Raw genomic sequence first — 16,925 nt, forward strand, 5'->3', positions numbered from 1 at the left:
CTTACTTTGTGATTTCTCCCCATCCTGGTGGCTACTCTATTTCTCCTTTTACGAGGATGCTGATATACTCAACGAACAAGTATATGCTCCAAAAGTTTCCATGTTAGTGATGGAACTTTGCATCATCAGAAGAAATGGATCCCTTCTTCTGGTAGAAAACCAAATCCTTGTTAACAATTTCGAAAACTACTCAAGATAACCTTAACATAATCAAACTTTGTTGTCTGTTGCTTCACTTTCAACTGCTTTGTCATGCGGCCTGCTTGTTTGAAGTAAAAAGTTGCAAGCATTTACTGCTTCTCCAACAGTCAGGTAAATCCATTCCTGCCCAATTGTGTCAATGAACTTTGATTTGTCCAGCATCTTCATAACTTCTCCTCCGGGATTGGCCAGGACCAGCTGGATGTTATAATAAAACAATGTTTTTATGAAATTACGACAATTTCGCAGTGGGTTTGCGTAAGCAGTACTCGCACTTGCTGGCATATGCAGTGACACAACTATAAAAGCGTGGTGCTTGGAAATTTTAAATTGTATGTAGATACTACCATCAATTGTAGCTTTTGGTACAACACTAGAAATTTAGTCAAATGAAGGCGACATGCATTATGAATTCCGTTTACCTTTATACATCTTTGATCAAAGAGATTCTTGGTTTCTTGAAGCATGCTGATTCCACTTGTATCGATGCTTCCAACAGCTGTTGATCAACAGTGTGTTAAGGTAGTTTATCCAAAGTCAAGATGCATAGAAACTTCATCCATGAATAATAAAAGTTCATTAAATGCCTTAAGCAAAATTCTTACAACTCATATCTAATATAACAAAATCCAAGTTACTCCTTTCTGAATACTTCAACTTGTCTTCCTGTTCATCAATCCATCTTAAGATCCTAAGAACACAATGAACGTATGTGAGATAATGGTGCACATTCATAAATGTAATATGATCTAACAAGAAGTTTAGACACCTTTCTCTTAGGTAACTGGCGTTGGCGAAGTAGATTGGAGCATTGATATGAAGGATGAGGATTCCTGAAACAACATTTGCCTTTGGGTACTGTTCAATGCTTCTATAAATCATGGAATTAGGAAGGCTCCCCATGACAGAAGTCCTTGGCCTTGCAACAAACAGCAGTACTCGAAGGACGGATATTGCCACCTGTTGTGAGTATCACCGACTCTTAAACATCATTATCCAATTTTATCACAAGAACTTGAACGTTTTTTTGGTCTTACATACCGCAGCTATTAGCCCAGTTAGCACACTACCAAAGACCACTCCTGTATAAGCACTCAGACACACAATGAAGTCAAACTTGTCGACCCTCCAGAGGTGTATAGCTGCTTTGTAGTCAATAAGACCGATCATTGCAGCCGTTATTATGGAAGAAAGCACCACTAAGGGTGTGTAGTGGAATAACGGGGTGAAGAATAGCATGGTTAGCATCACTGCTGTTGCCATAACAATGTTGGAAGCAGCAGTCTTGCATCCTGCATTGAAATTTACTGCTGACCTTGAAAACGGTCCTAAAAGATAGAGAAGTTAGATTAACCCACATATGAAATTCCTTTTATTTTTTTAGCTTTAGTTGACAAAAGCATGTACCGGTAGTTAGGTAGCAAGAGGTGCATGAACCTACAATATTCATCATTCCGATGGCAATCATCTCTTTATTTCCATCTACGTTGTAGTTCTTTAATGTGGCGAAGCTTCTTCCAACTGTTATACCTTCCTGAATATGTATCGTATATCATTACCCTTAGTTTACTCATTGTCAAGGAAAGGAAATTTATCTCCTTTTATTTGGATTTCTTGTTTGGATTTCTTTCTTTATTGTAGCATCTAAATTGAAGGATCTTATTTTATGAAATAGTTGTGATCAATAAGAACTTCTCCAGAACATGGGATTGTATTGAATCAAACGATACACCCTGATTGTGCCACTAAATGTGTATCCCAAATAAGACTCTTTCCTGCTTTCTTAAGCTCAGCAGACCGTGCTGGTTCGGAGCATGTTCCATGACACGCGTCGTAAAGTAAGAGAGTGATACCATTTTAAAGCTTGTATCATGCCTTTGGCAGACAGTTGCGCATTAGAGACTTTACATAGTAGGCTCAATATAGTTCACTAGCAAGTAGCAACACACGGAATTATTGACCTATCATGCCAAGCCACAACAAATGAACAAGGTGGAAGGTATTTTTTGCAACTTACAGCAAGGCCGACGACACCGGTGATGACTGCAGTCTTAATCACGGCCATAAGATGTTGAGATCCAAAAGCCAATTCTGACAATGACTCTTGATTCAACCCTTTTTCGAGCTTCCCAATCTGTAATATTTATCAATGTCCTCATGAGTATACCCTGTCTGGTGTAGGTAAAGAAGCAGAGGCAAAGGTGAATCCGGTAAGAGGAAAATTGGTTGCAGAAGAAAAAAGTTCCGAATGGAGATTTGCCTCTTAAAATAAGTTAAGCTCTCACATACATTTTTGGATCCATCACTAACATGTCCAAGAGAAATTAATTTGAACTTACGACTTCAACGCCATGTTTCTCCGCGTGCGTGAGATAAACAAGAAGGCTTCCCAAGATAACAGATGTCAAAGGTGCCAAAGCATTTATCCAAAAGAATACTGATTTCCTCCTGCTCTGTTTATTACACAACGTGCCGAAATCAACAAAAGCTAAACATTATTATCCAATAAAGAAATGAGAAATTGTTGGATCACATACAAAGTATCTCGTGGTGAGAAGGAAGAAGAGGAAACAAGAGCCAAGAACTCCACTTTCCCACCTCCACTACATCACAATTCACATATGATCAAGAATATTATACCGAAAACATACAATATCTCATATCAAAGTAAAAAACAATTTCAAGCCACACACGATGGATTTTGAGGCAATATAACGGCTCTTTGTAATGATACATGAAAAGACGACGTAAAATCGCGATAGCAAATAGTACATACCATGTGTATTTGGGTAAATATTGATTTCATGACAGATACAAGGTCAGCTTGATGAGTAAAGTGGACGAGCCCAAGAATGGCCTTCAACTGCTGCAAGCACACAACTGTGGCTGCTCCACCCATGAATCCCACTATTGTTGCATGTGACACAAAGTCCACAACTAAACCAAGCCTGCAAAATCACAAAATCTCTTCAAGGAAGTATGTAATTTTGAGAAATCAACCAACCAACCTCCAAATCCTTGATTTCTTTCGATTCTGCCCATCTCCTGATTTCGGGCTTGAGACCAATACTTTCGATATTTCGAACAGAGTAAATAAAATTGATTACCTTAGGAAGCCTAGAGCAGCTTGAAAAACCCCAGCAAAGAAAGTTGCGGTGAATACTAACTGCATGTACAGCTTCATGTTCTCATGAGGATTAACTTCCTTCCCTAGCATTGAAGTCATTAACAGCGACGGAACCGCTACAGTCCCCACTGCCAAATCCCTTGAAGTCCCCAACATGGCATATATTAGTGGTGGCACAAAGCTTGAATCTGCACAATGTCATCCATATTTGTACTTTTGATCTCTTTTGACAAAATCCCATAAAAAATTTGAATTTTATAAAGACTTACAGAGGCCAATCACGGGAGGTAAGCTCGCTAAACCAGCATAACTGATGCCCTGAGGCACTGCAAGACTAGCAATGGTGATTCCTGCCACGAAATCAGCTTTGAAGAACTCAAACTTGTAACGTGGTGCCCATTCAAGTACGGGCACAAAATATTTCAAACCCAGGATGAGTTTTCTTGAAAATGACTGGTTCTTGAGCTGCTTGAAGGGATCGTCCGGGAAAAAGGTCTCTTTGAGGGACGATTTTAGCGAATGGAGAAAGGGTCTTGGTGGGGGAATTCCCACTTCAAACCGATGCTGTGTTTCATTGTCCGAGTTTCCCATTGATTAGTTGGATTCTGTCAATTACAAGTTTTATATTTCTCGAATATAAAAGACGACAAAGATGGGAAATTTTAAGCTTCGTGAAGCGGTTGTTGGATTGGGATTGATATTTTTTAGAATGCGCGAGATTTGCATGTCAGCATGCAGAGGAAGAGAGCTGGGTGGATATTTATTGAAGGGTTTTGAGCTCGTGCCAACGGTGAAGTCAGAATTTGATTAATTTTAAAATTCTTTAATTTTAAAAATAAGTTTTCTTAAATAATATCAAAAAATTTTAAAACTAATATAATATATATATATATATATATATATATATATATATATATATAAAATTAGTGTCCGAGTTGCCATAATTTTACTATTGGTGCATGTGTGCTTATATCGTCATTTTTTAAAATATTAAATTGATTGATATTTAAATATTGATAATATCATAAATATAAAATTAATAAAGACCATGATGTAATTTAAATAATAAAATAAAATTATAAAAGTCAATTAAGAATTATTCAACAATTAGAAAAATGATCATACTGATTCATCAAATCTATATGCATAATTCATATTTTTAATGATATATATAAATTATTTTTTTAATGATCCATTATAGAAAAATATTTTCTCTGGCATGCGTTGATTAGGTGAATTTTTCATTTTTGGAGTTCCAATGCCACTGATAGAAAGTGGTGGATATTTAATTGTAAAATCTAATAGACAAAAATTTGTCAGAGATATTTTTATAGATCATATTTTGTGAGACAAATATCTTATTTGAGTTATTCATGAAAAAATATTATTTTTTATGCTAAGAGTATCACTTTTTATTGTGAATATCGTTAGGGTTGAATTATCTCACAGATAAAGATTCGTGAGATCGTCTCACAAGATACCTACTCAATCTAATATATTCTCAGGAGAAAAAAATTGTGATAAAGGACAAATAGTGACGCTAAATTCACACTTTTATATTTCAATATTTTCATAATTAAACTCTTTTATTCTTGCTCTTAATTCTGATTAATTAAAGTGGTCTTTATATTTTAATAAATTTTATATATAAATGAACGTATTTGGTCTATTTTTAAACAATTTTTTTTTTAAAAAAAGCCTGCGTAGGTGCAAGATTTCTATTTAAAAAAAATATTTTAAATGGAAATGTGTGTACCTGCAGCTACTAGTGAGTTCTCACCACCTCTGACAACATTTATGGTACATAGAACTTCGGTAATAAATAGATTTCCTTCTGCTTTTTCTACGTATCGTAAATCATAATCTGAGTTCGTGTTCAGAAAGAATCTAAAGATTGGCACGTAAGAATCACATAATTCCAAGTTGCCACACTTTGATCCATTTGACGTCGGTGAAGTTTTGGTGGAACGATTAAGGTTGAGGTTGTGTGATTTGTTGATATCATATTTAAATCTTGCTGATTACGGATAGTTTTTTTAATTTATTTATGTAGATAGAGATAAGCAAGTTTTATGTTCACGTTCAAGTCCTGTCCATAGTACAAGAGTTAGTCTCATATGAGACCGTCTCACGGATCATAATCCGTGAGACGGATCGACCCTACTCATATTTATAATAAAAAGTAATACTCTTAGCATAAAAAGTAATACTTTTTCATGGGTGACCCAAATAAGAGATCCGTCTCACAAATACGACCCGTGAAACCGTCTCACACAAGTTTTTGCCATAATACAATTGAAATGAATATTTTATTCTTAATTATTCTTTGTCATTTATTTAAATTGAGAAATAAGAGTTTCGAATATCTAGACTAATTTGACTTGATCTGATAATAAGATTTATTCATATACATGGTTGATATAATCTAATCTTGGTATTTATCTTCTATGATTTATTTTTTGTATTTATCTCTAAGATATAATATTTGAATAAAGTTTTATTTCTAATAAACTCTTGTTCTATATTTGTAGGACTTGGAGAGGACTTTTACACAACTGCTGGAGTTTTTCTAAACTTGCACAAGTTCAGTATTGTAAATTTTTGTGTGAAGATTTTGTGTGATTGATTCACATACTTGTCATGTTGTTGATGGGCGTTGAAAACACATGAAAAATAACACAGACACAGAATGTTAATTGAAGAGTGTTCTTATATTATTTATTTTAAACAACTTCAATTTATGCATCTAGTGTTTAGTTTGGTTTATTCTGATGCATTTTAATTTCTTGGACTGTCAAGAAATTTGGCTTTGTTATTTTCACTAGTATTGTTTTGTGTAAGAAAATTCCATATTTTCCTAGTGAATTTTTTCCATGAGGCGTTGCACAAGTACAAATACTTGTGCATAATTTAAATATGTTCTATATTTATTTAAGTTATACTTGTGTGTCAATACTTAATTTTCGATGCATGTTGTGCGGTCGTGTTGACAACATTAGAGCGCAACACTAACTTCTGATACACATAGTTTCATGTATATTTATGGTCAACAGTCATTTCATACAGACAATTACATTATATGTTTGTAGTATGTAACAATATCATATTTATACTTGAAAAAATCAATTTGATCAAATGTACATAAGATATTCATTTGCTATGTTTAATAGTAATTGTGATGTAAATCAATTTGATCAAATGTACATAAGATATTCATTTGCTATGTTTAATAGTAATTGTGATGTGAAATGCTTATGTATATCAATTGTTTATCGTTTAATACGTTATAATAATATAATTTTTCAAAAAATTTAAACAATATAATAGTTTAAACCTCATTTTCCAATTACTCTCATAATACATTTACACTTTTTGACTATATCAGATTAATTTATTCAAATGTTTATGATCATTTATTAGAAATATATTTTTCATTTTCCGAATTTGTTTCTCAAGATGGCTCAAAATACAAACAAAAAAGAAGTTGATTAAAACATAATGTGTTACTATATATGTAAACAATCTAAACCAAATCAATCAGTATTAGGCTTGATCTTAGCTCGTTTAAGATTGTTTGAGGAGCTCGAGCTCGATTCGAGCTTCTATTATCATGCTTGACCTCGGTTTGTATTGAAATTACTAAGTTCGAGAAAAACTCGAGCTCGACTCGTTAAAAGCTCATTTATCATGTTAATCAAGCTGGGCTCGAGCTTGATTCATTAATAGCCTATTTATCATGTTTAAAAGCGTGGCTTGAGCTCGGCTCGTTTTCGAGCTCGTAAAGCATAGAATTGAGCTCGAGTTTGAGTTTGAGTTTAATTCGAGCTTGTTAAAAATTAAATCTATCTATGAAATAATTTTAAATCAAACATAAAATATAAATTTATTATAAATAAGTAAATAACCAAAATGACAAAAATAACAACTGAAAAAACATAAACTCATTATATCATTGAACATCCCAAAATCATTTATCTAGCATCCAGATAACAAATATTCGTCATATACTGATATCACCATATAAATAGCATTGCAATAATTTCATTTCTTTAATACTCCTTTCGTTGTGTTCCAAATAAATTTTATTTTTTAATCAATATAAATTCATATATTCAATTTAATATAATATTTTAGGATAATAATTTGTAAAATTACTCAACGTGTATATGACTTGGTGATGTAAATTTTTTGGGGAAATGTTGTATTAATATATGAAATCTAATGATTCAACATTGCAGCAGGAATGCAAACAAAGCGACGAATGAATTAGCTCGACATGATTCTCATAACCATAGACAGTTTGTTTACTCACATGTCATTCCATTCTTTATCGCTAAAGTTGTAATTCGAGAATTATTGAATATGTAATCGAAATGATTTCAATAAACACACACACACACACACACACACACAAATATATATATATATATATATATATATATGAAATCTAATCATAAAATAAATATAATGAACTTAATACGGTTCTAAACCATCTTAAATTTGATTCCAACTCTAATTTCTCCAACCAACTTAAATAATACCTTAAACTATATATATAAAAGTTTGATATCTTACCAACTAATGGTCTCATCTTTGTGTCCAACGTTGATATAACACTTAATTATTAGATGTGATGAATCATATATATGTGTATATATAACACTATATATAATGAAACCAAAAACATAGGAATGATGTATTAAAAAAAACATAGGACTGATGAAAAATTCCTAAAGTTCTCTGCCACTTCTGAAGTTTATTGCTGGTTTGTAAATTAATTAATAAAATATTGACATTTTTGTGGCTCAAACATATTTCTTTGTGGTGCTAGTGAAATTATACGACCGACGGTTGGTTCGAAAACATTCGTGTGACAACATTCTTTATATCATTCTTCGTCGCATTTTTCATTAATAAGTTATAACTTTTTAAAATTACCATAATTATTATGTATGATAAATTTTAATTGTTCATGATACACAGATTGTTACAAAAAAATATTATAAAATATTTTTTATCGACCATATAATAGTTTATTATTATTCATGTGGGTTTGCAGTGGGTCGAATTTCATATCTTTTAGTATCATATATAGTAAGAGGAGGGCTTTTTTAAAAAAATATTATAAATTAATTAATTCATTATAATAATGTGGCAAAGTAGGGAGATTTACAAAAATATTGTAATCCGGGACTCACTATCTCGGATTCTGACATTTTTTAAAAAAAAATTAAAAAAATAAAAAAGAAATTGTGTCACATTGTCCCGGAATCCAATGAATCCGTGACAGACTGTCCCGGATTCAGAATCCAGGTCAGTCTGCCACGGATTTTGACTCGGTCAATTCCGTGTATAATCCGTGGCCTCTTTTCCTACAAATTGCACCTAGTATTGTTCGACATTTTTCCATCGGCACAAACATTCATTTATCAATCTTTACCCAGTATTAGGCATTCTTCGCAAATATTTTTTCATCGATCCTTCGGCACAAATATTCGGCATTCTTCCTACTCAACTATTTTTTTTCTCGTTCCGTGGTATTTTTTGTTATTTATAATTTTTGGAATCGTGAGGAGTATTAGAATTTTGGAGAATTCCGTCGAATCTCTGTCTAATTTTTTTTCTTTCTATATTGAATATTTTTTTGTATAATATTTATGATAATGTTTGTTATTTATTGCAGATATTTAAAATCGTTCGCTGATTCAATTACAAATTTCGTACAACTATATTTTGAAAAGGTAATTTCCATAATTTTATATATTTTAATTATGTTATTTATATTTTATTAATACAATTAAAATTTTTTTCGGTTGCTTTCTAATAATCCGTGACAGTCTGCCACGGATTCAGTGATTCCATGAATCCGTGACTTTAGTCACGGATTCTAAGAATCCGTGACCTCTGCTTTTCCTTCTTTTTTTTTTAGGTTTTTTAATTATTTATTTTTTAAAATGTCAGAATCCGGGACAGTGAGTCCCGGATTGCAATATTTTTGTAAAGCTCCCCACTTTTCCACATTATTATAATGAATTAATTAATTTATAATATTTTTAAAAAAAAGCCGTAAGAGGATCTCTAATTAATATCTTTGGTCCGACTTGATTACATCAATATAATTATACATAAATATCTTAAAAATCAATGTGAAAATCACATATTCAAGGAGCAAAATAGTAATAAAAAATGTTCAATTTCTCCACCTGCTATTAAACTTCCTCAACTTCAACTTTCCACGTTTGTTTTTATTTTTTTTATTGTTTTTTATTTATACCGATTTTGAAAATATTGGAGTTTGTGCAGAAAATTTAGTTAGTAATTCTGAACTTTTTTTTGTCCAATTTATTAGTAAAATATTTGTATTATTAGTATTAATTAAGAGTATGTCTCTTGTAAGACGGTCTCACGTATTTTTATCTGTGAGACGGGTCAACAATACCGATATTCACAATAAAAAGTAATATTTTTTCATGAATGACCCAAATAAGATATCTGTATCACAAAATACGACTCGTAAGACCATTTCACGCATGTCCTTGTCATTAATTAATGGATGAGGTATACGGAAATAAAAAAGGATATCATCTCTAGATAAATAAATGAAACCACAACACATGTCATTTCTAAATAAAAAGGTTCGGTAATGCAAAGGCTTTTAAATCAACTTTAGCATCATTTAAAATTTAAAGAGAGATAACCTTTTTGTATGTTTTAGCTTAATTGATTTCCTAATTTTGCTAATGTGCCTCCCAAGAAAAATCACCAACTTTGCGGAAGAAAAAGTTTGGAAAATTCTACAAAAAGTTGTTGGAACAGTTCCTATGATGGAAATATGGTCAATTGGCATGTGTTGTTTTTTAAAACAGTGATATTCTGGGGCTTTTTAATTGTTTACGGCATAAATGATAAAAGATTAATAAAATAAGGTAAAATTTTTTTTTTTAACAAACTAATGTGTCACGCCATCTCCGATGGCATGACTTGTTTTTTTTTTTTTTAAAAAAAAAGCAAGTCACGCCATTGGAAATGGCGTGACTTGCTAAATTAAATTTTTTAAAAAAAGCAAGTCACGCCATTGGAGATGGCGTGACTTGCTTGATTTTATTTTATTTTTTAAAATATGTAGGGTGTCACGCCTCTTCAAGAGGCGTGTGACTATTCAAGTTTATTATTTTTAAAATTCAAGTTTTTGTTTTTTTTAAATCAGAGATGGCGTGACCATCACATGTTAAAAGCTGCGAACACATTAACTTTCATCGTCACGTGTTAAAAGCTGCGACACATTTAAATTTTCTTCTATAAATTGAATACTTGATTCTTTCCTTTCCTTCAATCTTCTCGTGTTTTCATTCACTCGTCATCTTTTTCAATCGGTTCCTTTCCTCACTCTTCTCGTATTTTTCATTCACATCTCGTCTTTTTCAATCGGTAAGTTTTTGTATATGTTTGATTTTTATTTTTTCGCTTTTTGTATATATTGCAAAAGACTCCGCACATTTTTTTTGTTTTTGCAGGTTCATTTTATTTGGACAACTTATATTAAGGTACGTATACTTCCATAAATTATTATATTAATTATTAAATTTATAAATGAAATTATTATTTATGTTCGACTAATGTTGTAGTGTAATTTAATTTTTTTTGAATTTTAATATTTACGTTATTTTTTAGTCATGAATCATTTCTGTAAATAAGTCACTTCCCTTATTATTTTTTTGATAATTTACACACTTCCATTAATAATATTCCTTATTGTTAAAAAAAATGATAATTTGTAAAATTAGCGTTGTTGTTATTCTAAAAAAAGGAAGTCACGCCCTGAAAAAATATAATAATTAGTTTTATAAAAAAAATAATTAGTTTTTTATATAAAAAAAGGAAGTCACGTCTAATTGGTAGGCGTGAATTCTCTTGAAAAATAGTTTAAAAAAAAAGCTTATTATTTTTTAATAAAGTAAAGTCACGCCTACCAAGTAGGCGTAACTTTCCTCCAAAAAATATAATAATTAGCTTTTTTAAAAAAATAATTAGTTTTTTTTTTAAAAAAAGGGAAGTCACTTGTTAGGCGTGACTTCCCTTGAAAAATAGTTTACAAAAAATATTATTTTTTTAATAAAGGCACAAACTTTCGTTAATTAAAAAAACGTTCAAGAGTCATATTTTTTTTTATATAACATACCTAACTAAAACAAAAAACCATAAGAATTACAATTGTATGTGTTATTTTTATTATAAAATAAAAAATCGTATTTCTTATTTATATCTTACAAGTTAATTATAATAAAAAAATATTTTAATAAAAAAATATCTTAATTTAAAACATACAGAGTAACAATTATTTTATAAATGTAATTATTATTGTTGTTGTTTTATTTAGGTATGGTATAAAAAAATTAAGTATTATCGTTGATATTTTTTACAAAAGTAATAAGAAATATATTATTATAAATATTTTTTTTGTTCTTACTTTGTTAAATAAAAATAAGTATTATGATTTAATTGTTGATTTTATTCGTATTTAAGATGACCGTTTATTTATTGTACAGAAATATTATCATTATTATTATTATTATTATTATAAAAAAATAGTTATGAAAAAAGTGTACATTAAAATGATTTTAATATTCAATTGTAATATAAAAAATTTGTTATCACATTTGTGTTCTGTGTGACGTATTGAATTTTATTTTTATAGGAATGGACAGTGTGTCGGTGCTTTTATTCGTAGGTGGCAAAGTTATTATAGGACATCACACTGTAAAATATAGTACACCTGCGTTGTTCGGTGTGATCCTTCGTGTGAGATTAAATATGTTATCCAACTTGTCAAAGATCGATATAATTATCAAATCTCATATGGTAAGGCATGGTACAGTTTAAGGCGGGCGGTGGAAAATGTATATGGTACATGGGAGAGTTCGGTACGTCTTTTGCCAAGGTACATGGGTGCCCTTGTGAAGTACAATCCAGGCACTATTGTAGAGTGGAACCATTTACCGAGATTCAATTCTCAATTGAAGGTGTTAAACTACGTGTTTTGGGCCTTCCGACCATGTATAGATGGGTTCGCACATTGTCGAAAAATAATTAGTGTTGATGGTACTCATTTATACACGAAGTATAAGCACAAGATGCTTATAGCTGTGGGTTTAGATGGAAACAACCAAATCTTACCCTTAGCATTTTCCATAGTCGATGAGGAAACATACGACTCCTGGAAGTGGTTTTTGGAACTTCTATGCAAGCATGTGGTTCGAGGAGCAACAGGTGTGTGCCTTATCTCCGATAGACATCGTGGAATCATTAATGCTGTTGAGGAGATACCCGATTTATATATTTTTATTTTTAAAATTAAGCAAGTCATGCCGAGTTCACAAACATGACTTGTTTTTACATATTTTTTTAAATTACTTGGTTTTAATTTTTTTTTAATTAAGTTCGGCGTGACTTGCTTTTATATATTTTTTTAAAAAAAATTAAGCACGTCACGCCCAATCAATGGCCGTGACTTGGTTTTAATTTTTTTTAAAAACTTAATCAAGTCATGTTTGTTTTTATATTTTTTAAAATAAAATGAAGCAAATCACGCTTAATCAATAGGCGTGACTTGGTTTTAATTTTTTTTTTAAATTAAGCAAGTGACTTGCTTTTATATATATTTTTTGTAAAAATTAAGTAAGTCACGCTCAATCTATGGGCGTAACTTACTTTTAATTTTTTTTTCTTAAATTAAGCAAGTCATTTTTTTTTCTTAAATTAAGCAAGTCATTTGCTTATATACATTTTTTTTAAATTATTTAAGCAAGTCACGCCGAGTCCATCGGCGTGACTTGCTTAAATTTATTTTTTTTAACAAAATTAAGCATGTCACGCCGTGTGCATCGGCGTGACTTGCTTTTTAAATTTTTTTAATGAAATTTACGCAATCCTTCTCCAGTAAATTCGCGTGATTAGCTTTATAAAAAATTTAATCTGCAGTACCTATTAATAACAAGAAGTTCTTCGTAATATAAATGAATTTTAAATATTTTTAGAAAAATTAATCATAATTAGAAAAACAAATAAAAATTATAGTTATACTAAAAAAAAATTAGCATAACATAAAAATTATATTTCAAGATAAATAATAATTTATTCTATAAATTTATTTTTTAACAAAAAAATTTATTTTAATATACATACCTTATAACAGTTGAATCAAAATTTACCTGCAAAAAAAAAAAAAAATTAACTCAAAATCAGAGTAAATCAAATGAATAAATTACATAAATAGAAGAAGAGAACTTACTCAAAATGAAGATGAAAAATTGAAAGACAACTCATTTTCATATATAGGCAAAGGATCGGGATGCTTCCAAAACAAAAAAAACAAATGCACATGGCTTTCTGCACTCCAATTTTTAATAATTCAATTCACATGCATTTTCAGCCTTTGACGAATCTTATTAATTTGTCGCAGCTTTTCAGACTCCGCGTCTTTTGCATTAAAGTAGGTCTAATTTAAAAAAAAAAAAAAATAGGATAGTCACGCCTCTAAAAATTGAAGGTAAGTCACGCCTCTTCAACAGGCATGACTTACTAATTTAAAAAAAAAAATAAGGTAAGTCACGCCTCTTCAAGAGGCGTGACTTTCTTTTAAAAAAAAAAATTTCAAGAGGCGTGATACCTTACTTTGTTAAATATTTTTTTTTTACGTTATTTTATTAAAGTTTTATTAAAATTGTGGTAAACGGTGAAAATACCCGATATTCTGTGCATTAAATACATCAAAGTTACCTCATATCTTTTAAAAGAATGCATCTTTAAAATATTAAAATAAATAATTTCAAGGAAGATAAAGTTGCTCCGATCAGGGGAATGAATAGAACGTCACAGACTCGCACGTCAGAGACACAGGTTTACTAATATCATCAATCTGATTAAAATTCTATGAGAAAATAAATTAAATGGATGAACTATAGAAATGATTGGTCTAAAAGATCTTAAAGACCATGCTAAGTCTTTAGCGGATCTTAAGGTCATAGATCTGGATGAATACAACAGGGAGTGAACCTCTCGCAATAACTTGGTTATCTTCTCATGAACCACCAAAGAAAAGTGTGAGATCTCATAATACAAATATGAGATGATCCCAAACTGGTTTTCAAATAGGTGGAGAAGCACACTTAGCGGGAACAAGATCACTAAAAATCAAATTCTCTTGCACCATATCATATGGGAAGTCTGTTTTAGAACCAATACATCCTTTTTGGGGTTATGATGTACTGTATTTTAAAAATAGAGAAGATCACATACATGACTGGGCATCGACTATGAGAATCGCAGCATGAACGCTTGATCTCAACAAAGAAGGATTCATTAAACTTCAAGAAATGAATATGATGGGATCCGTTAAAATCTCCTAGGACATGACTTCAATAGAAACCAAAGAGTCAGTTCTAGTCGGAGAATCTCTTAGCGAGATAGTTTGGAGAATTTCTACCATGTTATAGAGGTAGAATATTTTCATAGTCAAGACACATAGAATAAAAAGAAATACAATATGTAGGACCGAGTGCTTACCGCTTTATCAAAAGCTATAGCTAGTGGTAATGGTAATGACGCAACTCAAATCTCTTAAATTGCACAGCAGCTCAAGCACCAAGGTTCGATCGCTCTACCAAGCAATGACAATTATTGTACCAATAATCTCCCTCTCAATAATTTCACTCTATGCAATCAATGAGAATCGAACCCATGACCTTAGCTCTGATACCAATTATAGGATCGAGTGTTTGCCGTTTTACCAAAAGCTATAGCTAGTAGTAATGGTGCAACTCAAATCTTTTAAACCGCAAAGCAGCTCAAGCACCACGGTTCGATCGCTCTACCAAGCAATGACAATTATTGCATCCAACATTATTGTTTCTTTACCTGAATAACCTTTGGTTATTTGATTGATTGTGTTGCCTGGTGAACCGAGGGTTCTTAAATATCCAGAAGTGTAAAGTGATCTCTAAGAGTTTCAAAAAAGACAGTGTGATAACTTCTGATTGGAATGACTGTTGCGATAAGTTTGTAAAGTCAAATTCTTTTAGCGGAATGCTTCCTAAAGAGGAAGAAAGGGCGGAGTAGGAGTTTTATCTCAAAACATCCATAAAAATCACGTGTTTTTACTTTCCGCGAGCACTTATATTTCAAATCATTTATTGTTAACAAGTCAGCCAACCGGTTGAAGGCTATCTTTTAAAATTTTGAATTGTTTTCCGTACTTTTCAAGTGGTTCATATTTCTAACCGTTCGAGAAACACTTTCAAACGCCTAAAAACGATTGAAAACAAATTTTAAAAACAACTATTTTTAAAGAGTTTATTCATCTCCTTCTAAACTCTTTCACAATCCCAACATATTCAAGCTCTATATATTCTTGAATCACATGACATATTTTTTTGTGGATGAATAAGTTATTCATTAAATGTGGATGAAATTTAGATATTAAATGATATGCATATTGTTATAATCAACAAACATTTAAACTTTGGTTTAATCAAAGTAGAAATATCATCATATAGCAGTCCCGAATTTTTAGTAAGAAATCATGGTGAAATAAAAAAACAATAACTCATATTAGTAATTATTTATCAAGGAAATAATAAAATTATAGATTTTTATGGGTATTTTGTACTCAGTAGAGAATATTTAATCAGTTGTATATGCAGCGGCAAAATTTTCTCTAAATTCGTTTGTAATTCTGAATTCTATCAAATTAGGATGACGATAGAAAACAAGAAATTCTCAGCTTTCGCCACACCATCAAATCATTATATTTGGGAAGTATTATAAATGAGATCATTGATTAATTCACCCTAGACATTTCAATTAAATATGAATAATATATTTAAATATTGTTTTAAATTTATGTTTGTTTATATCGATGATCATTTAATAGTATCTAAAAATATGGATGAATATATTAAATATTTAGAAATTTTCTCTAAGGTGTATAAAAAAGAAGGAGCATTCTTATTGGAAAAGAAAGCATCCACAACAAGGAAAATTGAATCTTTTGAAATGAAAATCGATTATTCGAGAATAATTATGCAAGAACACATTGTGGAAAATGTGCATAAATTTCTCGAAAAAAATCAAAGACAGAAAACAAATTTAAAGTATTTTATTTGTTAACTTTGTTAGAATGTCTGTAAAAAATCTAGCAAAACAAAGGAAAATATTCAATCAATTACTAAAGAAAGATGCAAGATTCTTATGGACAGAAGAACACACAAAATGATTAAGTCAATTAAAAGAAATTTGCAAAAATCTCCTGAAAATGTTTATTATTCAAGATGAAGATGATCTTGTATTATATAAAGATGTTATTGATCATTGGTAGACATCGGTTCCTACAAAGCTCACACCAGAAGAAGAATAACCATGCAGGTATTACAATGGACTATTCTCAGATGCAGAAGTCGTAAGATGACATATCATGAAATTATATTTTTGATATTGTTATTATTAAATCTCATGAAATATTTTTGCAGATTTTTTAACAAGATATGAATATTACTACTGTCGATGTCATCATGAAAATATAGAGGCACTTGAGAGAACAAAT

General features: G+C 30.8%; 1 protein-coding gene across 2 annotated transcripts; it reads right to left on the reverse strand.

Moving 5' to 3' along the window:
• Window positions 1–98: 98 nt before the first annotated feature.
• Window positions 99–4,104, reverse strand: LOC140830666 (sulfate transporter 3.1-like). Of its 2 annotated transcripts, XM_073194088.1 has the most exons (12): window positions 3,598–4,104; window positions 3,309–3,516; window positions 2,978–3,149; window positions 2,739–2,804; window positions 2,541–2,654; window positions 2,219–2,335; window positions 1,609–1,735; window positions 1,243–1,529; window positions 971–1,161; window positions 807–892; window positions 624–700; window positions 99–399 (listed from the first exon to the last, which is right to left on the reverse strand). In XM_073194088.1, exons 1-12 carry the CDS (start codon window positions 3,917–3,919, stop codon window positions 211–213), a joined length of 1,956 nt encoding a protein of 651 aa, XP_073050189.1. In that variant the 5' UTR covers window positions 3,920–4,104; the 3' UTR covers window positions 99–210. The 2 variants fall into 2 exon arrangements, with proteins under 2 accessions (XP_073050189.1, XP_073050188.1); XM_073194087.1 differs by having other exon boundaries at window positions 807–1,161.
• Window positions 4,105–16,925: the final 12,821 nt, after the last annotated feature.

The sequence above is a fragment of the Primulina eburnea genome, chromosome 4 (genome assembly GCF_022965805.1).
Source record: "Primulina eburnea isolate SZY01 chromosome 4, ASM2296580v1, whole genome shotgun sequence".
In the NCBI taxonomy this organism is placed as follows: domain Eukaryota; kingdom Viridiplantae; phylum Streptophyta; class Magnoliopsida; order Lamiales; family Gesneriaceae; genus Primulina; species Primulina eburnea.

Excerpts from the sequence above, each read along its gene's own strand:
- LOC140830666 (XM_073194087.1), bottom strand. The coding sequence starts at position 3,919 with ATGGGAAACTCGGACAATGAAACACAGCATCGGTTTGAAGTGGGAATT. Across the intron at positions 1,162-1,242 it reads TAACTGGGCTAATAGCTGCG|GTGGCAATATCCGTCCTTCG; the intron begins GTATGTAAGACC and ends TACTCACAACAG. Across the intron at positions 701-806 it reads TGTTATATTAGATATGAGTT|CTGTTGGAAGCATCGATACA; the intron begins GTAAGAATTTTG and ends GTTGATCAACAG.